Source organism: Loxodonta africana, chromosome 3 (assembly GCF_030014295.1).
Source record: "Loxodonta africana isolate mLoxAfr1 chromosome 3, mLoxAfr1.hap2, whole genome shotgun sequence".
In the NCBI taxonomy this organism is placed as follows: Eukaryota; Metazoa; Chordata; class Mammalia; order Proboscidea; family Elephantidae; genus Loxodonta; species Loxodonta africana.
In genome coordinates, this window is record NC_087344.1 from 142,775,994 (window position 1) to 142,803,659 (window position 27,666).

The 27,666-nt window shown below is 43.6% G+C and overlaps 1 protein-coding gene, 1 long non-coding RNA gene and 1 other non-coding gene across 3 annotated transcripts; 2 read left to right on the forward strand and 1 right to left on the reverse strand.

The window, feature by feature from the left end:
- Positions 1–5,952: 5,952 nt before the first annotated feature.
- Positions 5,953–12,682, reverse strand: LOC135230758 (uncharacterized). Its single transcript, XR_010321458.1, has 3 exons — positions 11,801–12,682; positions 11,013–11,102; positions 5,953–10,647 (listed from the first exon to the last, which is right to left on the reverse strand). It is a non-coding gene; the product is annotated as an uncharacterized LOC135230758 (long non-coding RNA).
- Positions 6,644–6,746, forward strand: LOC111752908 (U6 spliceosomal RNA). The gene has a single exon (XR_002787802.1). It is a non-coding gene; the product is annotated as a U6 spliceosomal RNA (small nuclear RNA).
- Positions 11,260–23,394, forward strand: F3 (coagulation factor III, tissue factor). The gene is made up of 6 exons (XM_010598090.3): positions 11,260–11,498; positions 12,678–12,789; positions 17,099–17,298; positions 19,553–19,731; positions 20,538–20,697; positions 22,402–23,394. Exons 1-6 carry the CDS (start codon positions 11,399–11,401, stop codon positions 22,536–22,538), a joined length of 888 nt encoding a protein of 295 aa, XP_010596392.2. The 5' UTR covers positions 11,260–11,398; the 3' UTR covers positions 22,539–23,394.
- The last annotated feature ends 4,272 nt before the right edge of the window (positions 23,395–27,666 follow it).

Below are 27,666 nucleotides of genomic sequence, written 5' to 3' on the forward strand. Positions count from 1 at the left end.
ATCCAGAGCAAAGGAGAACGAAGAAAATCAAAGACACAAGGAAAATATTAATCCGAAGGACTAATAAATAACATGAGCCACAGCCTCCACCAGCCTGAGCCCAGAAGAACTAGATGGTGCCCAGCTATCACTGCCAACTGCTCTGATAGGGATCACAACAGATGGTCCCAGATACAGTAAGAGAAAAATGTAGAAAAAAAGTTAAATTCACAAAAAAAGACCAGACTTGAGACTGGAGGAATCTCTGAGACTATGGCCCGCAGATACTCTGCTAACTCAGAACTGAAGCCATTCCTAAAGTCCGCCTTTCAGCCAAAGATTAGACAAAGCTACAAAATAAATAACAAGACATGTGAGGAAAGAGCTTTTTAATTCAATCAAGTATAAAGACCAAATGGGCAACATTTGCCCAAAAACAATGAAGAGAAGGCAGGAAGGAACAGGAAAACTGGACAAATGGACACGGGGAACCCAGGGTGGAAAGAGAAAGCAGGAGAGCGCTGACACATTGTGGGGATTGCAACCAATGTCACAAAACAATTTGCACTGTAAACTTTCACCTAAAGCACAATAAAATTAAAAAAAAAAAAAAAAAAGCTTATAGCCTTGGAAACCCTATGGGGCATTCTACTCTGTCCTACAGGGTCGCTGTGAGTTAGAACTCACTCGACAACAATGAGTTTGGTTTGGTTTTATAGTTATTGTAATCTTTTGCTTTATGAGCTTGTGATACACTATCTTCACCTCACTTAACGAAAGCAGCTGCTCATATTTTATACTGCTATAATATGTTTTGTCTTAGTATTAGCACTGCCTGCTATCATTATAGAGTAATATCTCCAGTTATAAAATGAACTCTTAGGAGATATTGCAGAAAACCACCATTACTTTTCCATTATCATCCAGAAGGCTTTGAAGAATTGCCATTTCAGCTTTTAGATGACGGGAGAATGCAATGAGTTTGCTTGAAAGGGTACTATAGGTGATAGTAGAATCCTATAAAATTGCTTGGAACCTCATTCTCTGTCAATCTTAAGTTCTCTCCTCCCCAAAGTTAGTTTGCCTCCTGTGGAGACAGAAGCAGAATGACTTTTTCGGGCATGGGGAGAAAGTTCTTCTGAGCCTCTTTCAAGGTATCTGGAGACAATTGGTGGGTACTCGTGACTCCTGTCCACACACTCAGCTCCAAACGCCTGCCCACGGCAAAAATAAAGTTCTCTCCATCTTGTCCTGCAGCTACCCAACAACCAAAACAACCGCGCACACATGTGTGGTCACTCTGGGCTGCATTTCCCCCGAAGGTTTTTTTCTCTTGTGACCCTTTTGATTACTAGAACCTGACTTTCAGAGGACAAAAATGTTTGCGATGGGAGGGAGGAAAAGGACACTAGGTGGTTTTTCCTGGGGCCAGTCTCCATCATGGGTTCTGCATCACTGTCAGCACTTTTCTAAGCTGCCTTAAAGAAGATGTGAAAGTGACCACATAGAGGCCTCAGACACCCAGGCACTGGGGCTGCCCAACCTGCTCACAGAGGAAGGCTCTGAGGTTGGTGCAAGGCAACCTAGGTTAGGTTTGGGGAAGTGGTGAAACTTGGTGGTGTCATGTCAGTGGTACAGATACCCCCTAGACCCCAGGAGGGCACCCTCATCTGCAGATGGTCCCTACTGGGCGCTGTGGAAGGAGAAATCATCAAACCAACAGACCAGTGGAAATGTAAGTGACTCTATGACAAGTTCCATCTTGAGCCTGGTTGTATCATGACAAATAGGACATGAATTCATAAGTTAGAAGAGGGGTGTGGATGGCTGGTAGATAAGTGGGGGTGATTATGGATTGAACCAACTAAGCAGCTCAATTACACCATAGCAAGAAATAGGTCAGAAAGTGCCCTCCTAGCCCAAACTCAAGCTTATTAGTGGCAATCATGACCCATATTCCTCAGTGAATAACAGATTGTTTATTCCATGTTATCAGGGCAAAGGAGCCATTTTCAGGGGTAGTCTCTTGTTTTTTCCCTGTGCTGGGAAAAAAATTAAAATAAAAGCAAAAAAAAAGAGTCCATTAGGGCACACCAGCCCAGGGGCAAGGACTAGAAGGCAGGAGGGACAGGAAGGCTAGAAATGGGGAACCCAAGGTCGAGAAGGGAAAGTTGTTGACATGTCGTGGGGTTGTTAACCAATGTCTTAAAACAATTGTTTAATAAGAAGCTTGTTTGTTCTATAAACCTTCATTTAAAGTACAATTAAAAAAAAAAAGCCCTTTATTCTCGATTACAGCCAGATTTTGGCTTGGTTTGTTTTGGAAATTCCCCGTATTTCGAAGTCAGAAACATAAGAGAGGGTCGGCTTCACAAGGCAGAAAACACTGAGGAAAAAGGAAAACGAGACCTGAATCCACACAGTGGTTAACCCTGAGCTTTCATGAGAAAGGTACCTGTATTGGTGCTGTCACTGAGGAGGGGTTCTGCGTCATGGGGGATACGGAGGCGCTCTCTGGAGCTCAAGTGCCTGTGTTCAAACCCCAGCTCTGCCACTTCCCAGTTGCAACCTTGGGCAAGTCACCTAACTTCTACATCCTTCACTCAAGCTGCCCTTAAAATGTGAAATCCCACTTATCCTTCATAGGGTTGTTGTGAAAATTAAGTAAAGTAATACCTAGAGGATGCTAGAATCATATTTTCTGGCTATTTTATTGGTAGCAAATAACAGAAATGTTCCTGGTACCGAGAACCACGGAATATTTCCAAATAATCATTTGTGTTTCCCTAGGCATCATGACATCAGCTAAGAAGAAGTAATAGAGAGGCTCAGCGTAGAAATAGTAAAATCATTTTGCAGATTTCCCGAATTTTCAGAAAGTGACACCATGTCCGGACTATATATATCATCCATTCATTTTACAAATATTTAGTAGTAGTGCCTAAATGTTAGGTACTGGCCTTCTTGGAGGAATAAGGCAGATACATTCATGCCTGCATGAAGTTTAGACCAAAGGAGAAGAGGCTGACATCATAAATAGCTTCAATACAGGGTGCTGAATGTGACAAGAGGGCAAAGTGCACGATTCTGGCCACTGACTAGATAGAAAACCGTCCTTTTGTTGTTGTTGTCATTGTTGAGAATATACACAGCAAAACATACACCAATTCAACCGTTTCTACATGTACAATTCAGTGACATTGATTACATTCTTCAAGTTGTGCAATTCGTTTTCACTCTCCTTTTCTGGATTATTCCTCCCCCATTAACATAAACCCTTTGCCCCCTAAAGTTCCAGTCTAATCTTTCAAGTTGCTGTTGTCACTTTGATCCCATATAGACAGCTCTTAAAAGAGACTAATGTTCAAGGCGACATTTTTTTACTAGTTAAGCTAAACTATGGTTTTAAGAAGACTTCCGGGGATACGTTTTATTTAAGTTTTAAAGATTATATCAGGGCAGTAGTTTCAGGGGTTCATCCAGCCCCCTTGGCTCCATAAAGTCTAGAATCGACAAGATTTTGAAATTCTGTATTTGCCCCCTGTTGATCAGGATTCTTCTACCTCTCGCTTCCATCTCTTACCAAGCCTTGATATCCCATTTGCAATTCTGTGCTTGGCCTTCCTCCTGGATTTCCCACCGCCCATCAAATACAACATGGCCAAAACGCCTCACTTTTGAGCTGCCTGCCTCCTCTTCCTTGACCTGTGATGCCATCTTTTCCGGCCGCACACCTTAGTCCTGTCTATTCTCTCTGCCCTCACCCGCTATCAGTCCCTAAGTCCTGCTGATTCTTTCTTCACACTGTTTACTGTAGTTGTCCCTTTCTTTCTTCTTCTTGGCCACCATGTAGATTAGAGGTCTGGCTTCTTGGTGTGTCTTCCTGACCCAATTCTGCTGACAAACCATGTCCAGAAGAGTAAATTTCTTAAGGTACCATGGTGCTGAATCAAGTCCAGACTCATTAGCAGGGCCCACAAAGCTGCTCACGAGTTGCTTTTCTGGCCTCAGGCCAGACCTCTCACTTACAATACCCTGCTCCCTAAACACAGTAAGCACCTTCCTCCTCTGCCCACACAGGCCCCAGTCCTTGGATCACCCTTCCCCCTCGCTGTCATCCTGCTGTGGTCCAGCTCAAATGCTACTTTCCTTCTCATCACTGCAGTGAGAAGGAAACTCTCTCTTTGAAGGTCCAGAACACCTTTTATGTCTTTAAACAGAGCTTTATTGATGTGAAAGAGATATTACATGCCAGGCACCGAGTCTGTTGTTAAACATAAGGCAATCTCTGCCTGCACTGAACTCTTAATCCAAAAGGGAGAGACAGAACAACATATTCCACTTCACTCTTACTGCCTTCTCTTATAGAAGTTGATGTATTTATCTCATCTCTCCGACTAGCGTACAAGATATTTTAGAGAAGTACATTGCCCTGCACATAGTTGCTATTGTTGTTAGTTTCTGTCAAGTCAGCCCCTGACCCATAGCAACCCCAGGCACAATGGAACAAAACGCTGTCCAGTCCTGTGCCATCCCCATGATTGGTTGCAGGTCAGACTGTTATGATCCATAGGGGTTTCACTGGGTGATTTTTGGAAGTAGATTGTCAGGTCTTTCCTTCTAGTGCATCTTAGTCTGGAAGCTTTGCTGACACTTGTCCAGCATCATAACAGCACATAAGCTTTCACTGACGGATGGCGACTGTGCATGAGGCTCATTGGTCAGGAATTCAACCCAGGTCTAGCATGGGAAGCAAGAATTCTATCACTGAAACACCAATGCCCCCATCTGCACATTGTTAAAAAAAAAAAAAAATTTTTTTTTTTTAAGCCCTCAATAAATATTGATTTACCTGTATAAGGCAGGATCTTGGCTAATAAATCCAAAAATAATAGGAGATGCAAAACAGGCACAATTCTTAAAATTGAGGTCCAGGCTCAAGACCAACACTTTCAATTTGGTTATTTAATAGCTCTCTATAAAGTCTACCAAATTCTGAAAGCCAATCACTGTCAAGGTCCCACAAGCACCCTCCACAGTGTATGTCCCGTTATTCCTCTTACGACTGAGAATAGGAGTTAGTTTATGATTTGCTCGTAGTTGATTTAGAGCCGTGAGTTGCTACATACAGTACAGTAACTTTAAGGTTATGGTTTAGGATGACAGTCAAACATTATTAACAGGTTTCCAGGGCGAAAATAACTTTGTATCTTCAGAAGTTGCCTCCTGCCTGAGAACTCTGCTTGAAAGAGAAATTAGCATAACAGGATGTGGTAGCATCATTCAAAGGAGGCAAGTAAAATACACTTAAATACAAAGGAAACCTCCTATGCATACGGTTTTAAACTGGCCATTGTACTAATTTTTTTGTGCTTCACCTGAGGAATTCTACATCTGGTAATCTTTTCTCTTAGACTTACCCTTTTATAGAATTCTCTTTTTCTGTTGGATTTCATGTATTTTTCTCCATATACAAAACTTTAATACCTTCAAGCCGATAAAGTACATGTACTTCAAATCCTTAAGTTATTTTCAGAGCTAAAGATACCTGCTTGATGGGCTGACCATAACATACCTAAATCTTAATGTTTCTTAGAAAAATTTTCATTACACATAATTATTAATAAATAGCATTATCAAGGTTGTTTAATATCCAAATCCAAGATGTTGACAGGAAATCATTAAAACCATCAAAACAGGGGCCAAACGTAGGAGTGATGATGTGTTTAATAGGAAAGGGACCCTTTTTATTTACCCCCTACACCCAGAGTCTAGCTGAAATCATACCTCTGGTAAACACATATGTGTTGAATGAATGGATTTCTGTGCATCAGATTTAGTTCATATATCAGGTAATGGAAGTTATAGAAATGAAATGCCACCATATACAAATTTTAAATCACCTATAGTTTTTTTTAAGTGTTATATAGGGTCGCTATGAGTCAGAATTGACTTGATGGCCCTGGGTTTGGTTTGGTTTTGGTAAGTGTTATATTAATAAGAATGAATATAGGTGAACAATTTTCATTTTAAATGGCTCTTTGTTACTAGAAATTATATCCACAATTTACCTTTGTGATTGGTCATATTTTGTCACCATTGTATGTACAGAACAAAAATTATATATGTTTCATCAAAATGAAAGTAGACAGGTAGTTTGATAAGCGTCAGGTTTACAACGATAGTCAGCTATGTGCTAAAAAACATTAATCTCTAAGGTTTGAATAGAAAGCTTTTTCTCTAAAAGTATATTTTTCAGAATATTGGTGCTATGTGATAACTTATTTGGTGAAGCTTCATGTAAACTATTTTAGACCATTAATAGAAATATTTTGAATGACCAGGTTAACAGATTTCATCGTATGGCCTTTTAGGTTTTTAATTTTGGTCTAAATGTAAACTGCTGGACTAGTATATAATTATTTTCACAAAATGCTTAATCATGACTGTCAATTTTTCCATGACTAAATGTACCCTACCAGATGTTTCTTAGGACCTGCTGAGTCATTTTTTTTTTTTTTCCAGAACTCTGTGTTCCCACTAACTTCTAATTCTCCCCTGGCCTTTTTTCATACATATATGTATTTTACCTGAATTTTGGATAAAATGGTTTCATTGCTCCTTTTTATCATTTCACATAGATTAATTACTATCAATTTCACCTGTTATCATACAGCACAGATACTAAAATTGGAATGATACAGAGAAGATTAGCATGGCCCCTGCACAAGGATGACATGCAAATTTGTGAAACACCCCATATTTTTGGAAGCCCTGGTGGCGCAGTGGTTAAGCTTTTGACTGCTAACCAAAAGACTGGCAGTTTGAATCTACCAGCTGCTCCTTGGGGCAGTTCTGCTCTGTCCTAGAGGGTCGCTATGAGTAGGAATTGACTCTACAGCAGTGGGTTTATCATAAAGCTTAATTTATTACTTTGCGGGGGAGATATATATTTTGCACAATTTATTCCAAAAAGTCATTAAGCCTTTCTAGGCACGGGAAGCTATCACCAGCCTCCTCATATGACTGAATATATTCTGAATCATCCCAGGACTCAGGCTTCTAGAAAAATGCTAACCAGTTCCCAGGCTTCTATATTTGCTTTTTGCTGTTCAGCTACCTCTCCTCCTAATTAGATTTTCTGGCTGCCGCAAAGATTGTTTAATCACTGGGTAGACAGCTGAAGCTTGCTGTCAAGTGGTGCCTTTCAGTCCGTAATGGACTTAGATTTTCCTACCAATCTGAGCATTATGGAACACTCATTGCCTGGCCCCTAGACAGTACAACAGCAATGACAGATCTCATCTTTCAAATGCCAGTAAAAATATTTGGCTCTATGCATGGATCCATGGATCCATAAAGTATTCATTGATTCAAAACATGTAAAGAGCCAACTATGTGCCAGTCATTGTGCAAAGAGTTGAGAGATGCAAAGAAAAAACTCAGTTCCTATCAGCACAATGGTTAAGTGCTCGGCTGCTTACCGAAAGGTAGGCTGTTCAAACCTGCCAAGTGGCTCCTTGGGAGAAAGATGAGGTGATCTGCTCCTATAAAGATTACAGCCTAGAAAACCCTACGAGGCAGTCCTACTCTGGGACATGAGGTCACTGTGGGTCAGAATCAACTCAACGGCAGCTAGTGACAACATTCTGCAAGGAGCCTTAGTGGAGAAGATAAAAAAAATTCACAATTGCAGCATTGTAAGCACACAGGAAGTGCTGAAATACTGCCCCAGTCATCTTCAGACTCCATATCCACCGCATTTCATCACCGGTTATGCAAAGGGAACTCAACCCCTCTACACGCCTCCATGCGTGTTTCAAAGAAAAACCATCGGGATATTTCTGCCTAAGAACACCAAGTTTCACAAATTTCAAGTATTTCCCACACTAACTGCAGAACGTTGTTGAGTGCCTGTGGATGAATAAATTAATCATTTAAGCCTGGGCTTCTGACTCAATTTCACGTTCATGCTTTGGAAGTAGAAGAAAGCCTGCTCAGTGGATAAAAAGAGACCTCATCTGAGTTTACCAGTTGCCCTCAAGTTGATTCCGACTCACGGTGACATCATGTGCGTCAGAGTAGGGTTTTCAGTGGCTGATTTTTCAGCAGTAGATCTCCAGGCCTTTCTTCTGAGATGCCTCTGGGTGGACTCAAACCTCCAACCTTTTGGTTAGCAGCAGAGTTAGGCAAGTTGTTTTAATCATGCTAACTGGCTTGCACAGGAGCCTCATCTGTAAATGGGTGCCTGTGAGGTCCCTCCAGTTCTCTGACATTCCAAGAGCCAATCAGAAAGGAAGAAGGCCTGGTGATGAAACAATTAAAGGCTTGACTGCTAGCCAAAAGGTTGGCAGCTCACACCTACCCAGTGGCTCCTCAGGAGGAAGACTTAGCGATCTGCTTCTGTAAAGATTACAGCCTAGAAAACAGTATGGGGCAGTTCTACTCTGCTCCACGGGATCACTGTGAGTGGAAAATTGACTCAACGCCACACAACAACAATCAGAGAGGAGCTGGTCAGGCCAGTATGATTATTATAACCTTAGGAACTTTGCCACTTAGAACCTCTAAGGTATATCAGATAGGAGGGAATTTGGTAACTGCCAAAGTTTGACTTTGCTGAACAGGGAAAATAAATTGTATAAGGTTAGCGAACAACTTTAACAATCAATTTGTTCCTGTGCAACAAATATCAACGCTAAAATTTGAGGGATGTGTTTTTCACAGTGCCAAATAGCAATTGACCTAGAAACCATCTGGCCAGGGTCTAATCAACTGAGAAAAAACTATGCTGTGAGATGGTGTTTGCCATAGCCAGTTTTATTCCTTCTGGAAAATAATAAAGATTTTAGCATTCTTTAAGTCTTGAAAAATATCACTCCATATTTACTGAAAAACCTAGGCAAACACCCAACAAATTTTTCTTTTTGTCTGACAATTTTAGTGACTATGCAAATATTCGCCTGATTTATCAACGTTTTTGGCAACTTTTGTGTCACAATCTAACGGTAAACGTATTTTTCTTATCAAAATGCTGACCTGCATATTGCTTAAAGCCCTATATAATTTCAGGATAGTCTAGTGGCTTCAATGGAATTCAATTATCCTATGGAGTTCCTGGGTGGTGCAAATGATTAAGGCACTCAGCCACTAACCAAAAGGTTGAAGGTTCAAGTCCACCCAGAGGTCCTCAGAACAAGGACCTGGTGATCTACTTCCGATCAACCATTGAAAACGCGATGGAGCACAGTTCTACTCACACACATACGGCGTCACCATGAGTTGGAAGCGCTCCTCGGCAATTGGCTTGGCTGGCTTTATAGATGCAACAGTTTGTCCTGTGAACCACTTGACTAAAGTGTAACAATTTCTCTTTAGCAACAACCTTCGGTCCCAGAGAGCAAGGAATCATACCCTACCTAGGGCTGAAGATCTGTTAAGGGAAAACAACGCAAGCCTGAGACTGCAAAAAAAAAGGATTACATGACTTAGTTTTGCAAAATATAAACTTTGTGGGTTTTAGAGCTGCAGAGAGTTCAAAAAGGAAACCAGTGGAGCTTTCAGCTCCTAGGAAGCAAGGACCACGAGGGTGAAGCCTGGATATGCTATTTCAGTTCAGGCAAGCGGAAAATAAAGATTCTGCAGGGTTGTTTGTTTTTGTTTCTTTCTTAAAAAAATGTCTGCAATGCTATGGTTCAGCAAACTGTATGGAGTTATGTACCGTGCGCACTAAAATGCACTAGAAGTCTAGGCGATAGGGAGAGAGGCACACCCTTTCCATAAGAACTCTCCAGCTCTGACTGGGAGACAACTGTTGTCCGTTGCCCGCCGATTCCGACTCCGGGCGGGCGACCCAAGCTTGTGTGCGGAGTAGAGCCGCTCCATAAAAAACCTCCGTAATTAACCGCTAACCAGAAGGTCCGGCGGTTGGAAACCACCATCAGCTCTGGGTAGAAAGATGTGGCAGTCTGCTTCCGCAGAGATTTACAGCCTTGGAAACCCCACACGGGGTCACTATGAGTCAGAACGCAATCCAGGCAGTGGGTTTGGCGCGGGGAGGGGGGTGGAGGGAGCTTTCGAAAGTAGATTGTCCTGTCTTCCGAGGTGCTTCTGGGTGGGTGGGTTCGAATTGCTAATCTTTGAACTAGTAGTAAAGCGCCACCCAGGGACTCCTGGAGGCAACAACAGAGATGATCAGCAAATTTTGGGAGGAACTTTGACAGGACCAACACGAAGCCACTGAATAGTAGTTTACGACATTCTCATGCCTGACAATTTTACAGCAAAGCCCAAAAGGGGAAACCAGAAAATTATTTTAAAAACCCAAAGCTTAAATCGAGTGGCACACAAGTCTGATTATATCTTTTAATTTCATTTTTGGTTTATGCCACAGATGTCTTTTTGGATGTGACAGCAGTCCACTCGGAACCAGAGCGCTGCAGATGTAATCCTGGAATCTCCCAGAGGCAAACTGCCGGATTTGGGTCACTATATCGAGTTGGAGTGGGTTGCACTTCGGCCGAGAGTCGCGGTCTTGCCACTGACCTTCGGACCTATGAGCCGTGGGCCGCTCTTAACCCATGGCAGACACCTGCATTTGTCCCACATTTGTGCAATGCGGCCCACTCTAAGGGCCTCGTGAGGCGGGAAGGCCAGGTGTCATTGCTCCTGTGGATTGAAGAAGAGACCGCAGCTGAGCGAGGGCCCTGCTCTCCGACACCCCGTTACTTGGCTGCAGATCTCAGCGCCTCATCCCCTCGTGAGCAAAGCGCCCAGCGCGCCGGTAGTGCCCTAGCGGAGCACCGAGCCCGTACTTTCTATTAAATTACGCTGTGTAAATGCAGCCGCTGCCTGCGGCCCGGAAAACACTTTATTTCCTAAAGGAAAGGCATAATCCCCTCCCTCTCACTCGAGGAATCCTTCCATCGCTGGTCTCCTTCTTCCTCACCGACCCGCTGCCCAGCCAGGCTGGACGTCGAGGGCTTGGGGGGGGTGGGGCCCGGGGGGCGTCGGGGCCTCGGCTGGCGCCGCACCTGGAGCATCTGGCAGCCGACGTGCAGCTTCGCGGTCCGCGGAGCGGTTGAATCACCGGTGAATCATTCCTTGCAGGGTCGCGCAGTTTCCTGAGGGAGGAGGCGGGGCCGGGGTGTGGATTCGCCGGGGGCCGCCCACCGTGACGGCTGTGGCCCGGGCCGGGGGCGGGGAGTCGGGAGGAGAGGCGGGGAAGGGCGCAGAGGGGCCGGCCGAAGCGCGGGAGCCGCCGCGGGCTTTATAGAGCGCGGGGCACCGGCGTCCCCAGACTCGCAGTTTCCCGCACTCACTCGCGCTCCCTCCAGCCGCCGAAGGGCGCCTCCAGCCCAGCCTCCCCAGCCTCCAGGGCTCAACCGAATCCACCCGATCTCACCGCAGGCTCAAGGAAATGGTGCCCCCCATTGGGCGCCACGCCTTGCGCCCCGAGGCCGCTGCTGCTCTGACGCTCCTGCTCGGCTGGATCCTCGCCCAGGTGGCCGGCGCCGCAGGTGAGTGGACCTGGCGCCTCGCCCAAGGTAGCAGCAGGCTCTCCCGACTTCCCTGAAGCGCCGCAAGGTGCCTCCCGCACCCACGGGGCTCTGCCGTGCTCACCCAGCCGAGTGTGAACGAACGGCCGGCCCGGGGCGCGACTGCGGGAGACACCGGTGGTTAGCGCCCGCGACCCTGCTGCCCTTCACTGCGGGAGAAGCTCGCACCGGGAGTCCGTTGTGTTGCATAAGTGCATGTTTGGCTCCCACTTTTTTAAGTTTAGGAAAAAAATTTCTAGACCCAGAATTATGGCAAGATCTACCCTGTAATCCACGGAAACCGGCAAACATCTGGAAACCCTTGTTTGAAGGTGGGGGACGTGGGGCCGCACTTGCGTGAGACCAGTGGCTTGGAGGTTATCTTTCCTTACATTCTCATTTCTCCCGTAATAAAGAGCGGGCCTCGGTCTTTTCTTGGTCATCTTTGTTTTAGGTAGGGGAAGAGGCAGTCCTGTTGCCAGTGTTACTTGATTGGAGCAAGCACGGCGGCGCTGGGCATGCCCCGTATCCGTATTCGATGTGGGGGACTGGGCAGAGACTGGGACCTGTTGAGTACTGGGAAAAAAGCTGACCTTAATAATAAAGCATTCTCACCAAATACGTCCGACGGTGTGGCAGGCCATCATCTCTGTGGATGCGTCAGTGCACAGAAACTTTTGGATAAAAATGAAGTTTGACTTTTTCATTGTGTGTAGTTGTAATTCTTCTGCACGTGTGGGGTTTGTCCTTTTCTCTAACTTATTGAAAATCTTTCCTAAAGGGCCCGGTCTTCCCTGCTGATTTGCACCTTAGAGTCATGACCTTCTCAAGTTGAACACCCTGGAACCTTGGTGACTCCTGGGCTGTGCTTCAGGGTCAAGTTATAACAGGGCTTTTCCCCATGACTAATTTCAAACAAGGGTTTTAAGATTTTTGACAGTTTCCATGGATTACTGGGTAGATCTTGCCATGAGATAACTCTAGGTCTAGAAAATTCTTAAAGGCACTTTTCTTGATAATTCAGTAGTGAAGGTTTTGTGGTTGAAAAAAAAAACCCTGAGGTTTATGGCGATGGGAGGGTGGGAAGGTGTTTTTTTACTATTAAAGTGAAGTTGTGCTGAGAAGTGCATTTAATAATAGCCGTTCCTCTGTTGCTTAAAGGTGCTGCAAATGTATTGGTAGCATATAATTTAACCTGGAAGTCAACTAATTTCAAGACAATTTTGGAGTGGGAACCCAAACCCATCAATCATATCTACACTGTCCAGATAAGGTAAGCTAGGGACAAAAAAAAAGGAAAAAGAAATTTAAACTTTTTGCTGTTTCTGCTTTCCTGTGCTAAATACAAATGTCTTTAAAGCCAATTAATGGATGAGATTATTTACCAGACGACAAAGAAGAGGGGGCATTCAAGGTCATTGGCTGGCCAGTTCAGTACTCTCTCAAGACTGAAATATTCTGAGGCCTCAAACTGATATAAAGTTTTAATTGTCTCTGGAAATGATGGGAAGTTCCTAAGGGGAGTTTACTATGGAGAGGCAAACCTTTTGGAGCAGACAATGGAGGCACTGATACACGCGTTTCTGGATCAATGGCAACCAACCTCAGTTTAGCGCAGATGCCTTTTCTGTTGCTAGCTGTCTAGACTGTGAGCCTCGTTAGGTAAGAGATGGGGTGGAATTCGGATGTATACATTGCCCTCAAGCAGTGTTTGATTCATTAATCTTTGAACTCTATGAATCAAAATTTGGTTGCAGGGCTGCTGTCTTCCGAGGCCAAGTTAGTGACTCACCATGCTTCCAGGCAAGACTTCTCTGTCTGCACCCTCAGTTATCAGGCTGCTCTGCCCATTTCTTCTCCATTTCTGACTGACAGCTCTCCCACAGCCTCCGTAATTCCGCACATTCAGTCTCATTGTTAGTGGTGTGGGACATACTGCTCTTGATGGTTTTCTCTATATTCTTGGCAAGTGTTGGTTCCTGAAATATTCTAGGAAGCTTGGTAAAGATTAAATAGAGGACAGCAGCTATGGAGATGCTTTTAACACTAATTGTAGAAAGGCACAAAAGTATCACTGGCTAAAATTAAAGGGTTTTTCTGATTTTTTAAAATTGTTTTTGCCTTGCTTTTTAGGGCATGTCAAACCTTTTATAGCATTAGAAATGCAACTTCTCAGTACAGGGTGGGTCCTTTTAAGTGGATGTTCTTGTTTTTCAGAATGGACTTTAGGCTAACTATTGCCAAAGCAACAGGGAAGAGAATGTGTATGTGTGTATGTGTGTGTGTGTGTTCAGATAGACAGAGATAAAGATAGTTTATTTTATAACTTGAGATGAGGGCCAAATTTGTCCAGTCAGACTATACCAAAAAAACCAGACCTGTTGCCGCCAAGTCAATTCTGACTTACAGCAACCCTATAGGACAGAGTGGAACTGCCCCATAGGGTTTCCAAGGAGCACCTGGTAGATTCGAACTGCCAGCCTTTTGGTTAGTAGATGAACTCTTAACACTATGCTACTGGTCATTAATTCTTCTAATATGGAGCTGAAGTTTACCTTAAACACTTTCCTTCCGGATACTACAAAATAAATTAATAGTGAAAATAAAATTTTAGGAAGAATATTTATCGCCTAAATGTGCGGTCTTAAGTTTGGTGAGTGTACAGAAATATATTTATGATTGACCTGTTTTTTTTAAAGTACTCCTTTGTCAACTGTAAGTTCTTGGACTTCATAAGCCTGCCTTTGTTTAAATGAGCGCAGCCCCTGATGTGTAGACGTCCTCACGGAGGGAGAGCTGCAGCTTGGGGAGCACGCATAGCCGGAGGGTGCTCCTGCTGACCAGAGACAATCTCCCTATGCTCTCTGCCCTCCCTGCCCGGGCTGAGGACCTGTGAGCAGTCCCATCAGATTCTGCTCAAAACCCGTACTCTGCCTCCACCCTCTCCACAGATAAACAGGATTCCTTAATTAAAAGGGACCACAGCAAGCGTTTTAGAGATGAGGAAACTCACCCTGAGAGGGTGAGGTATATATTCATGCCTGAGCTGATGGTGCGTGCCTGTGCCCGGTCTGGAGCGGAGGCTTCCCTGGTACCCAACACACCTTCTCTGGTGAGGTCTGCCACACGGAATCTGGCCATGAGGCCCCAGTGCCTGGAAGAGAGAGGGAAAGCCTTTTCCACCGTATCTTCTCAGCATGCCTCCTGTGTTCCTTGCCAGGAGGAAGCATCTTAACCTGCTGCTCCTCTTCTCCACCCACCTGCCCTGACTACCAAGCCTACCCCCAGCCACAGGATGCCATCGCTGACCCAAAGCCCCTATTTGGAGTTCCAGTGACGTTTTCCTTCTTTGGAAACAGTTTTAAATAGTGTCTGAAAAGTTATTGACTGAGGCCTTAGCACTGAACCATCACCTAGATATAATACCGATTACACGGGAATGTTCTTAATTGCAAAATAGAATTTGCAAAGCTTCCGGGAGATAACCTGCACCTAAACTGGTGACAGTCTGTGTTCTGTGGGAAGTTTTTGGTAATTCAGGTAGGACTTTTCTGATTTCCAAATCCTCGTGCTAAATTTTGCCACAGAGGACGTGGTCCCTGTGTGTGCGCTCTCTCAGAAGGAATGTAGCCCCAGAGCCAAGCAGAGTCTTTGTCCTGTTATCTGAGCTACTAGCTTGCCCTAGTGGTGGAGAAGAATCATCATGTACTCATTCTCTTTTTTGAAATGGGACTTATATAGTCACAAAAATATCGCAAAAGTAGCTACTCTACTTTTATCACAGACAATTAAAGACATGCAAGAAAAAGAAAAGGTTTCCGTATCATTCTTAGTTTGTCAGTTTCAGGACAAGGAGTAGGTTTACCCAAATCCTTCTATTTCAGTTATTTAGTTGAGATTTCTTTAAAAATACATACTTATGGTTCTTTTGCAGAGATTTAAAAAATTGAATCCATGTGGTGGCTTGCCTTCCTCCCCATCCCTCCCCCCATTTTATTAACTCAACCTGTAAGCTCTAATCATCTAATACTTAGCAGGGCCAGGCTATGTGCAAAGCCCCAAAGCCCTGCTGCTTAACCAGGGGCACAAGTGCATGGCCACTTGACAGAGAGCAGACTGTGTTCACATTAAGCACTTTATGGATGGACACGTTGTAGGGACAGGGGAAGGAGAGGTGAATTCTGAGAAGGAGATCTGGGAGGTTCCTAGGGAGGGTGGGATGGGATCCTGGCCTTGAATGATGAGTATGGTCCTGGCGCAGTGGGTGATGCCGAAGGGAAGAACAGTGTAGCAGTCGCTTCACATGCTTTTGTACAGATTGCTTTGGAACGTTCGAAGAATTTCATGTCTAGCTGGAATTCTTTAGATCCTTTCCTCTTCGCTGATGCCTTACAAAGGAAAGATTTGTCTGTCAGCCTCTTAGTCTCAAAACTTCGTTAGCCAGGTGCTACCTGTATTGTTATTCTGTAATCTTGGACAAGATGTATTCACGTCTTGTAAAAGTGAGGGAGGCATGTAGCATAAGGAGGAAGGCAGACCCAGCTCTGCCACTCATTAACTGTGTGACGTTATACAAGTCACCTAATGTCTCTGAGCTCCAGTATTCTCATCTGTAGAAAAGATCCAGTACCTTTTTAGAAGGATCATGGCAAATGAAGTAATGTGAAAAGATAGTGCCTGAATAGTGCCTGGCATATAATGGATTCAATAAATGACTAATAACCATATTGGTTCTGGGTTAATAGTGGTGATGAGAGAGAGTAATATATAGACTATACAATGATATAATGCGCCCTGGTGGCACAACGGTTAAGTATTCAGCTGCTAACCTAAAGCTCAGCAGTTCGAACCCACCAGCCGCTCCTGGGGAGAGAGATGTGGCAGCCTGCTTCCATAAAGATTACAGCCTTGGAAACCATATGGGGCAAGTTTTACTCTGTGCTATGCTATACAGTCGCTATGAGTCAGAAACTACTTGATAGCACACAGCAACAACTGTGCTATAATGTAATAAGCAGACTATAGTGAACAGTGGGGGCTCGATGAAAAATTGCTCTTTCTCCCATTTCAACATGACAACCAGTCTGCACATTCAGAGGCATTATAACAATGGTAGAAACCCTGGTGGCATAGTGGTTAAGCGCTACGGCTGCTAGCCAAAAGGTCGGCTGTTCAGATCCACCCGGTCCTCCTTGGAAACTATGGGGCAGTTCTGCTGTGTCCTTTAAGGTTGCTGTGAGTTGGAATCGACAGCAACGGGTGTTTGGTTTTTTATAACAATGGTTAAGAGGCCAAACCCAGGAGTTAAATTGTTTCTTGATGCGAAGTCCAGCTGTGTAACTTAGAGAGCGTCCTGTAATCTCACTTTGCCTCAGTTGCCATACTGTAAAAAGAGGGATGTTTACAGAGCCACATTCCAGTTGCCGGGAAGCCTCGAGCAGCACCCAAAATGCTCACACAGGAAATGCCGCATCAGGCTCAGTTGTGGTTGCTGTTAACGTTAACATAGAACATCACAGCTGGAAAGCAGCCTCGCTCATTCGATGCAGGTCATAATGTCCCATTTCTCTTTCTTTCTTTAGTACTAGATTAGGAGATTGGAAAAACAAATGCTTCCATACAACAGCCACTGAATGCGACCTCACTGATGAGATCATCAAGAATGTGAATCAAACATACATGGCGCGAGTTTTTTCCTACCCGGTAGGGAACGGACATACCACCAGTTCTGATGTGGAACCTCCTTTTACAAACTCTCCAGAGTTCACTCCTTACTTAGACAGTAAGTAAGAAGAGAAATGGCTTGGTTTGTGATAACTTTTCATTCTTATTGTTAAACCTGTTGTGTTGGAGTCAATTCTGACTCATAGTGACCCTGTAGGACAGAGTAGAGCTGCCCCATAGGGTTTCCAAGGCTGTAAATATTTACGGAAGGAGACTGCCACATCTTTCTCCCTCAGAGGGCTGGTGGGTTTGAACTACCAATCTTTCAGGTAGCAGCTGAGCACCTAACCGCTGTACCACCAGGGCTCTTCTTCTTGGAGGAACTTCTTAATATCCTTGTAAGCCTTTGATCCTTAACAGTCATTAGATTAAAAAAAATGTTGATACATAAACACATTGTCTTTCTCAGAAACTGGAAGTGCCACAGTCCTCTTTGCTCAGTCCGGTTGTGATAGGAGTTACACAGGACATGAATTTCAGAATTGATAATGGTGGCGTCCAGTAGCTTTCTCCACTGATCCGTCCCCAGATGCTACCAGCAACCTGCTGGTTGCTTGGGGAGTACAAAATCCATGAAGGCTGGGGTTTCAGCTTGTCCCCATGTATGTTTCATAGACCCTGCCCCATCCTCAGACCAGAAGTCCAAGTTTCGGGTTTTTAAGCACAAGGAAAGTCCACACAGTTTCCCTCTAATGCCATAATGGAGGTTGCTGACCTGTTCCAATCCATCGACCATGATTGAGTCCTGGGGTGTGCCAGCGCTTGCCAGCTCCCAGCCTGCCTCCCACATGACGGTTTTTAAAATGTGGAACGCATTCCTCCACAGCCTTTGCCCCAATAAACTGCCCCAGTAAAGGAATGCAGAGGATTCCTTCCAAGTGGGAGATTTGAATTTTTTTTTTGTATGTCTGTGGCTCTGGACTATTTTAAATAAGCACATGTAGCACATTGAGAAGAGTGAAATCGGCTTCTCTTTTAAGACCTACTGGTTAGAATGAGGAGTTCTGGTGGCACAGCGGTTGAGCATTCAGCTGCTAACCAAAAGGTTGGCAGTTCAAATCCACCAGCTGCTCCTTGGAAACTCTATGGGGCAGTTCCATTGTGTCCTATAGGGTCACTATGAGTTAGAAATGGTTAGAATGAAGTGTTGTATTATTGGCCCTTCTATATTTACCCCTCTGACCCCCCCATGAGAGGGAATAGAGTTTCTGGAGGTAGAGCGGGTGAAGAGACCATCAACCAACCCTTCAGTTCCATCATTTACTTTGAGGGTCAAAATATGGGGCAGCTTGGGGTTTGTTGTTTTTCACCCTGTGTGGGCTAGCATCTGCCCATTCGAATGTTTCTAATGCTTTCAGTAAATCTTTCTTTTACTTTAAAAAAAAAAAAATGAAGAGGAGCTTTATCTCAGGTGATCATGGCTGCCTTCTCTGAGCCCCCATTTGGAAGGTCCTCTCTTCAGGCTCCCTCTAGTGCTTTTACCTGTGTGTCTCTTACCACACTTGAGAAGCAACCGCATCGGCAGCTGTCTGCAATAACTCTGCAGAGCCATGTCCATTCTCCCTCCAACTGATGACATCTTATTATTTCCTTTTATAGTCCCTGAGTTTTGGTAGGACATTTCCCTCTTTGTGAAAGAGGAAGCATATAAATAGAATGATGCAAAGTGGAAAATACTGTATCTGTTCATCTTGTGTGTATGTGTGAATGCATATACACACATGCGTACTTTGTCCTGTGGCTTGTATATAATTGGTGTTAAGTAGGTGAGATTTATTTTACTTTTATTCAACCAAAACACCTGAGATAACTGAGCCATTGCAGGGACCAAGTGGTTAAAACAGGTTCCGTGAGGTATTGAAGACATTCTGCAGGCTTTCCCATAGCCCCAGATTTATTGTGCCTAAAACATGGACTCTTATCAACCACACTGTTCATTCAGTATAGTAGCACTTGAAATGTAGCTAAGGCCATAAGTGCAAAATACATACTGCGTTTTAAACATGTAAAAGCTCTGAAAAGGTTTTTATGTTAATTACTTGTTAAAATGATAATATTTTAGATAGAGTTGGTTAAATAAGATACGTTATTAAAATTATTTTTACTTTTTTTTTTTTTTTAATGTAACTACTAGAAAGTTAAAATTACATCTGTGGCTCTGTTCCCATCGGACACTGCTGCTATAGACCAGGGGGTCGAGTTTCTCTGCAGGCATTTTGTGAAGGATGACTGTTATTAACTGCCATAACCAAATGGGATTTTATTTGTGTAGAGTTCTCTGGTTCTAACCAGACTCACCTTCTGTGTTTCAGCAAATCTCGGACAGCCAAGAGTTCATAGTTTTAAACCAGTTGGGACAAAGCTGAATGTGACAGTAGAAGATGCACGCACCTTAGTCAGAATAAATGGCACATTCCTTAGCCTCCGGGATGTTTTTGGCAAGGATTTAACTTACATTCTTTATTATTGGAAAGCTTCGAGTACAGGAAAGGTGAGGATTTTTTAAATTTGTTTTTGTGACTTGTTTTAAATTGTGGATCCTTGATTTTACCACCTTCCCTCCACCCCCTCCCCCCATCCCCCAAGTCAAAACAGCAGCAGGGAGGCTGGCTGAGAGGGCAGTGTGGTGGGGCCTGCTGGGGGAGTCAGGCAACAGGTCCTAGTTCTACCTGTGACTCTGATCAGCCTTGTGACTTTGGACAGGGCCCCTTCAGAGCCCCAGAGTCCTCCACCAAGTGCTGGACCAGATTATCACTAAAGTTCCTGTTGTTATTGTTATGCTCCATTGAGTTGATTCCAACTTGTAGCCCCCAGTTGACAAAGTAGAACTGCCTCATAGGGTTTTCTAGGCTGTCATCTATATGGAAGCAGATTGCCAGCAAAAAGATCCCACGGAGACCCTGGTGGGTTCAATCCACCAACCTTTCGGTTAGCAGCAGATCAGGGCTCCTTCAGGGTTCCTTTAGTCCTCACATTTCTTGATTGCTTCCTCTACTGAGGATCTCAAAGAGAAAGTTTGTTTTCAATTCAGTGATTAATACTTCTTCCTTTTGTCTTTTACTGTGAATACTTCCTGACAGGCTACACTGGGTTGGATGTACCTAAGTTGTATAGGAAAGGCATCCTTACCAGTGATCAAGGGAGCTGATTGACTAAGTCACTTCTAACTCTTACACATCAGGGTTGTCCATGATGGCCTCGAGGGGAGCCTGGGCTTTTACTTCCTAGGTGACTTAGTAACGGGGAAAGGATTCATTCTGAGCCCAGATAAATTAACAACTCTTTACCTTTTAACAGAAATCAACTAAGACAAACACAAATGAGTTTTTGATTGACGTGGATAAAGGAGAAAACTACTGTTTCAGTGTTCAGGCTGTGATTCCATCCCGAAGAACAAACTCGAAGAGTCCAGAAAGCTCCACTGAGTGCACCAGCCAAGAAAAGGGCATTTTCAGAGGTGAGTGGCCCTGTGTGGATACCTCCTAGAGGGCTCTCTCCACCCTCAGAGCCAGGATGATACTTGTTTTGTAAACTATTCAGGGAAAAGTAGCCTCTTCCCTTTATTTTTTTTGTTATTGATTTTAGGCATTTAGAAATGTTTCAGTGTCCTTCCTCCATATCCACAAGTGTTTTCTTGAGCATCTACCATGTGCTAAGCTCTCTGCTGATCACTGGGCACATAGTGTGTACTTAGGATTGAGCGTCAGATCGCAGATTTCTCTGTGCTTTTTTTAATTAAATTTGGATCCTTGGTGGATGCCTCTGGACCAGTGGCAGCAACACCCAATAGGTATTTATGAGCACCCGTGAAAAGTATTGCCATTGCTGTTGTGTGCTGTCGAGTTGATTTGGATTCATAGCGACCCTATAGAACAAAGTAGAGCTGCCCCATAGCGTTTCCAAGGAGCACCTGGTGGATTGGAACTGCCGACCTTTTGGTTAGCATCCATAGCTCTTAACCACTATGCCTCCAGGGTTTCCACAAAGGGTATAGGAGGTATAAAGTTTAAGCCCTCAAGAAAAGAGATTGAGTGTATCAAGTATAGCCAAATGCATGTGTGTACACATGGCCAACATGTGCATGCACACACAGGCCTAAGACACACTGGGTGAGGAGTGAGCATTCAGACGAGTGCATGAGGCCAAGAGTCTTGGAGTCTCCCTCCAGGGAAGGGGGGTGGTACTCTGAGTGCTTTAAGGGAAGAGAGTCAGAGGATAGTGATGATGGCCTAACTCCTTGATAACACGAGCTATAACATTTTTAAAATCCTATTCTCTCCTGTTTATTGACATTTTCTCCTTTCCTCTGGCCTTGCTCCTACCCACAGCCTTCAGATTAATCTCCCTAAAGCCCAACTGCAGTTTGGCTGCCTCTCTGCCTTTGTGCACACCCAGATCCCTGCTTCCCCTGACTCTTTTTTATTTGCATATATTTGTCTTTCAAGAGCTGTTTCAAATGCCACTTCCATCTTACCGACGACAGTTGCCACTGAGTCACTTCCGACTCATGGCGGCCCCATGTGTGTCAGAGTAGAACTGTGCACCGTAGGGTGTTCGTTGGCTGATTTTTTGGAAGTAGAGCACCAGGACCTTCTTCCAAGGCACCTCTGAGTGGACTCAAACCACCAAACTTTTGGTTAGCAGTTGAGCATGTTAACTGTTCGTACCACTCAGAGACTCCCACCCCCATCCCAAAGCCTTCTTATTGCCCCACTCAGTTACTATCTTTTCTCCACCTGAATCCTAGTAGCACTTTGTACTTCCCTCTTTCACTTACCCTGTAGGTATTTCTGAACACCCACAAAAAGTAGAACTGTAGTTCTACTATTATTATTGCTGCCAAACTCATCGTTGTTTTTAACCGCTTGTTTCCAACAGCTGTCCTTGCGTTCGACCATGTGTATCTTTTCTAGACCGTGAACATTATTCAATTCATTAAGTGGCCCTTTAAATGCTTTTAGCCATTGTCGAGTGCCCTGAAACATCTAGGGTTTGACAAATTCTTTCCTAATCTAAGTGTGGTGGGAAGTGTGGAGGAAAGAAATTTCAGATTACGCAACAGCGGATGGTGTAATTTGGGGTTGTGTCCCCAGTTCTGTTCACTGTTAAATGAAATTGGAGTGCTTCCTCTAAACTGACAGGGTGCCTTTTATTTTTTCAGAATTGTCCTTCATCATTGGAACAGTGCTGTTTGTGGTCATCATCTTCATCATTGTCCTGTTGGTATCTCTGTACAAGTGCAGGAAGGCGAGAGTGCGTCGGAGCGGGAAGGAGACCTGCCCACTTAATGACGCATAAAGGAAGCAGCATTGGAGCTGCCAGCTACTGCAAATTTCACGTTGCACTGTGACCAAAAATTTTTTAAGAGACCAGACTATATGGAAACACAAATCAGTACTTCAGAGCGCGGAGAGCCTTTGGGTTCAAAGAAAGCTCTTTATCTGACCTGTTCTCACAATCAGCATTCAGGTTTTGACATTGGCATTAGTCACTTTGGAATGTAATGAATGGTACAGCGAATTCCAAGTTTTTTGTTAGTTTGTTTTTGTTTTGTAACACTATAGCACCTTTTGCACATATCATGCTTTAGACTGTATATTCTGCACTCAAGGTGAAACCAGGTCATCCAAGCAAAAAAAAAATTAACAAATGCCTTAAAAATTCCTAGATGGACTTTGGAGAACTTTTGAGTGACTGACACCAAACCATGTAAAAAACGGAAATCGGGAGTGGGGGACTTATCTAGGATTTTTCTACCATGTATCTGTCCTTCATAATATGGTGTTTAGTTTTTTTTTATTTTTTAGGAATTTATTTTGAGCATCAAAGCAATTGACAGACTTTCATATGAATGCAGACTTTATTTTAGGCACTCATAATGTGCATTACAGATTAGCACTTTAACTGACTTAAATGCTGTTGAGTAAACACTCGACAGCTAATTATATTTTTATAAGATTACTACACAAACTGTGTTGAGTTTATGATTTAAGGTACTTAAAGCTTCAGTGGTCAACATGGTATATATTATATAATTTTTTAAAAAAGGTTTTGTATATGGGGATTTTCTATTTATATAGTAATATTGTTTGTATATATTGAGATTATTTATTTAATATACTTTTATATAAATAAAGGTGACTGGGAATTGTGACTATTGTATTTATTGTATCTTCCATTTGTTATTTATGATTTGGTCTTTGTATTAGTCAGCTCTGCTGCGGTAACAAATGACCCTAAAAATCTCAGTGGTTTACAGCAATGTATCCTTATTTCCCAATTCCATTTTAGTGGCTGCAGGTTGACTGCAGCTCTTCTCAATGTTTTCTTATTCTAGGACTCATGTTGAAGAAGAGCCCCTATTTGGATTATGGCAGAGAGAAAAACACACTGGTATCAGCAGGCAGCCACAACTTGGAGCTTTAAGCCACCTCTGAAAAGTTTCTTCTCCATACTGGCCCCTTGTCACATCGGCTGACTTGCCCACTGGTCCAAGCAAGTCACGTGGCCAAGCCTAGCCATACTTTTCCTACCAGGAGGCACCACGAGTCACATGGCAGTGGGCAGAGATGTGTAATCCCCTTACGGAGAAGGAGAAGACGGTCTGCTGCAGACTTAGGTTTCTTCCCATGGGCATTAAGTTTGCACTGAGGTTGACGGTTGAGGAGAAAGGAAGAAAAAGTCTATGGATGATTGTCTTAAAATTATATGAAAGACCAATGTAATATTAAGTGTAGGGAGAGAGATAAGTGGAACATGGTCTAGAGTTTTTGAAAGCATAAACTAGACTGAGCTTTTTATGGGCAGGCACCGGGTCTAGCTCATTGTCTATAGCTCCTTTAGGCTGACTTGGCAGACAGTGGATTCTTGATCAGTCCTGGCTGAGTTGAGTTGACTTTATTACCATATATAAAAAAAAAAAAAAAAAAAATTTTTTTTTTTTTTTATAAGGTAGAGGGGCCCTGGTGGCACAGTGGTTAAGCACTTGGCTGCTAATCAAAAGGTTGGTGGTTAGCCACCCACCAGCCGCTCCATGGGAGAAAAGACCTGACAATCTGCTTTCATAAAGATTACAGCCTTGAAAATCCAACAGGGCAGTTCTGCTGTGTCCTGTAAGGTCACTATGAGTCAGAATTGACTCGATACCACCAAATTTCTGTAAGGTAGCAATAGTGAGCCCATTCAAATACAAATAAAATGCAGTAGGACAATCTTGCTCTCTCAACTGTATTGAAAGAGGGTTTTAACTGGAATTGAAAATGAGGTTCCTGGTACTTAGCTGGGCCATACAACCACTTTCGCTTCCCTCACGGAAGGCTGCGCAGGCGTGGTCTAGGAAAAACATCCACAGGGCACAGCCACCTGAAAGTGGTCCCACAAAGGGGAGGCTGCACAGACATTAAAGTGAGTGAAGACTCATTTCACCGTCCAGCTGCTAATAATTGTTAAACCCAAGGAACTCTAAGCATTGTCAATAAAACTCTAAACATGAAATGTTTGGTATAGTATCACGTTCTAGGGAAGAATGGGCAAAACGAACCTTCAATATCTTTGTTAAAAATGGTAGCCATTTTAGAGAAGTTAAGGGGAGCAGACCAGTGCTTGGTTTATTTGGTTGGTTTTTGTTTGCCATAATCAATATGTTAATGCTGGAAAGATTGAGTCTCACACTGCTGTAGAGCTCTTGTTACACCAGAGAAAGAGGGCGTGCATTTGCAGCAGAGTTGACGAAAAAACACTGGCATGGGGACATGTCCTGAAAGAAGTGTGCTTTGGCCATTGTCTTGGATTCCTGCTCACATGGGCTCCAAAAACACCCAGACCTGTTGCCTTTGAGTCGATTCTCACTTGGGCTACCCGGGACAAAAGTTAGTGTACTTCACGAGGGGGCAGAATGAGCTCCAGGAGAGAGCAGCTGACTGGGCATTTCTGTGCCAGGAATAATTACAGTGTTACGTAACTCCGTGGCTTCATAATCTAAGGAACTCAAATTATTCCACTAAACAAAGTACTGGCAGACTGAAAGCAGGTCTGGGTACAAATGAGGTGGCTGGCTGTTCCCGGGGAAGGAACTCCTCATAGACCTGAATGAGGCAGAACTGCAATGATCAGACAGCTTCTGCAAATTTTAACCTCTCCCCAGGTTGCCACGTCTCTCCTAATTGCTGGGAGTAAACAGCTGCTGCCAAAATCAACACTGTGATGGCACCAGAGCAGAAAATCATGCTATACATTCTTGGCTGGTATCCTGGAACTACTGCCCTCCAGTGGTCCAAATTATATTTCATTATTTATCCTGGCCTTGAATGTTTTTTTTTGAATGTATCCCATAAAGCTAATTGTTAGTAAACTAAACATCATGCTTTGAAGAGAGATTTCTACCATCTTACATTATTTATTCTAGTCTTTTTTAGTCTGGGAACTCTCCTGAAACCTGTTCACCATGTGTGACCCTGCTGGTATTTGAAATACTGGTGGCATAGCTTCCAGCATCGCAGTAACACACAAGCTACCACAGTATGACAAACTGACAGGCGAGTGGTAGAGAACACATGATAGAATTTTGCAAGACTGACTTTTTGCAAATACTTTTTTACAACAACATAAATGGCAATTATACACATGAATCCCACCTGATGAATATGCAGGAATCAAATCAACTACACTTGTGGAAAGAGATGATGGAGAAGCTCGATATCATCAGTCAGAACAAGGCCAGGGGCCGACTGTGGAACAGACCATCAATTGCACACATGCAAGTTCAAGTTGAAGCTGAAGAAAACTAAAACAAGTCCACAAGAACCAAAATACAACCTTGAGTATATCCCACCTGAATTCGGAGACCTGAATCTCGAGAATAGATTTGACACATGAATCAAAGAGCAGACAAGTTGTGGGATAACATCAAGGACATCATACATGAAGAAAACAAAGGGCATCAAAAAGATAAGAAAGAGCACCACAGCCTCCACCAGCCTGAGTCTGGATGAACTAGATGGTGCCTAGCTACCCCAGCGACTGCTCTGGCAGGAATCACAATAGAGGGTCCCAGGTAGAGCTAGAGAAAAATGCAGAACAAAATTCAAATTCTTAAAATAAAGAGCAGACTCACACAAATAGACATATGCACACCCATGTTCATTGCAGCATTGTTCACAGTAGCAAAAAGATGGAAACAGCCTAGATGCCCATCAACAGATGAATGGATAAACTGTGGTATGTACACACAATGATAAAGAACAACGATGAATTTGTGAAGCATCTCATAACATGAATGAATCTGAAGGGCATTATGCTGAGTGAAATAATTTTATCCCAAAAGGACAAATATTGTATGATACCGCTACTATAAAATCTCATGAAAAGGTTTACAAACAAAAGGAAACTATGTTTGGGGGTGGGGTTGAGGGTGTAAAATCACTAGATAGACAACTGGTAAATGGTAATTTTGGTGAAGGGTAAGACAGTACACAATACTGGGGAAACGAGCACAACTTGTACAAGGCAAGGTCATGGAAGCCCTGTAGACACATCTAAACCCCCTGAGGGATGAAATTGCTGGGCTGAGGGCTGTGGGGACCATGGTCTCAGGGAACATCTAGCTCAATTGACATAACATGGTTTATAAACAGAATGTTCTACATTCAACTTTGGTAAGTAGTGTTTGGGGTCTTAAAAGCCTGTGAGTGGGGAGATAGGAGGGTAGAGAGGGTTAGAAACTGGCAAAATTGTCACGAAAGGAGAGACTGGAAGGAGGGAGCAGGCTGACTCATTAGGGGGAGAGTAAGTGGGAGTATGGAGTAAGGTGTATATAAGCTTATATGTGACAGACTGACTTGATTTGTAAACTTTCACTTAAAGCACAAAAAAAATTATTTAAAAAAAAAAATGCCTGTGAGTGACCATCTAGGATACTTCACCGATCTCACCCCTTCGGGAGCAAGGAAGAATAAAGAAAACTAAAAATACAAGGTAAACATTAGTCTAAAAGACTAATGAACCACATCTATCATACCTCCACCACTGACTGCTCTGACAGGGATCACAATAGAGGGTCCTGGACAGAGCTGAAGAAAAATGTACAACAGGATCCTAACTCAGAAAGAAAGACCAGAGTTGCTGGGCTGACACAGACTGGAGAAACCCTGAGAGTATGGCCCCTGGACACAATTTCAGCTCAGTGGTGAAGTCGCTCCTGGGGTTCACCCTTCAGCCAAAGATTGGACAGGCCCAGAAAACAAGGGCACAGCAGCCCAGGGGCAAGGACTGGAGGGCAGGAGGGAACAGGAGGGCTGGTAGTGGGGAACTCAAGGTTGAGAAGGGAGAGTGTTGACATGTCAGGGGATTGTTAACCAATGTTATAAGACAATATCTGTACTGTTTAACGAGGAACTAGTTGTTCTGTAAACCTTCATCTAAAGTATAA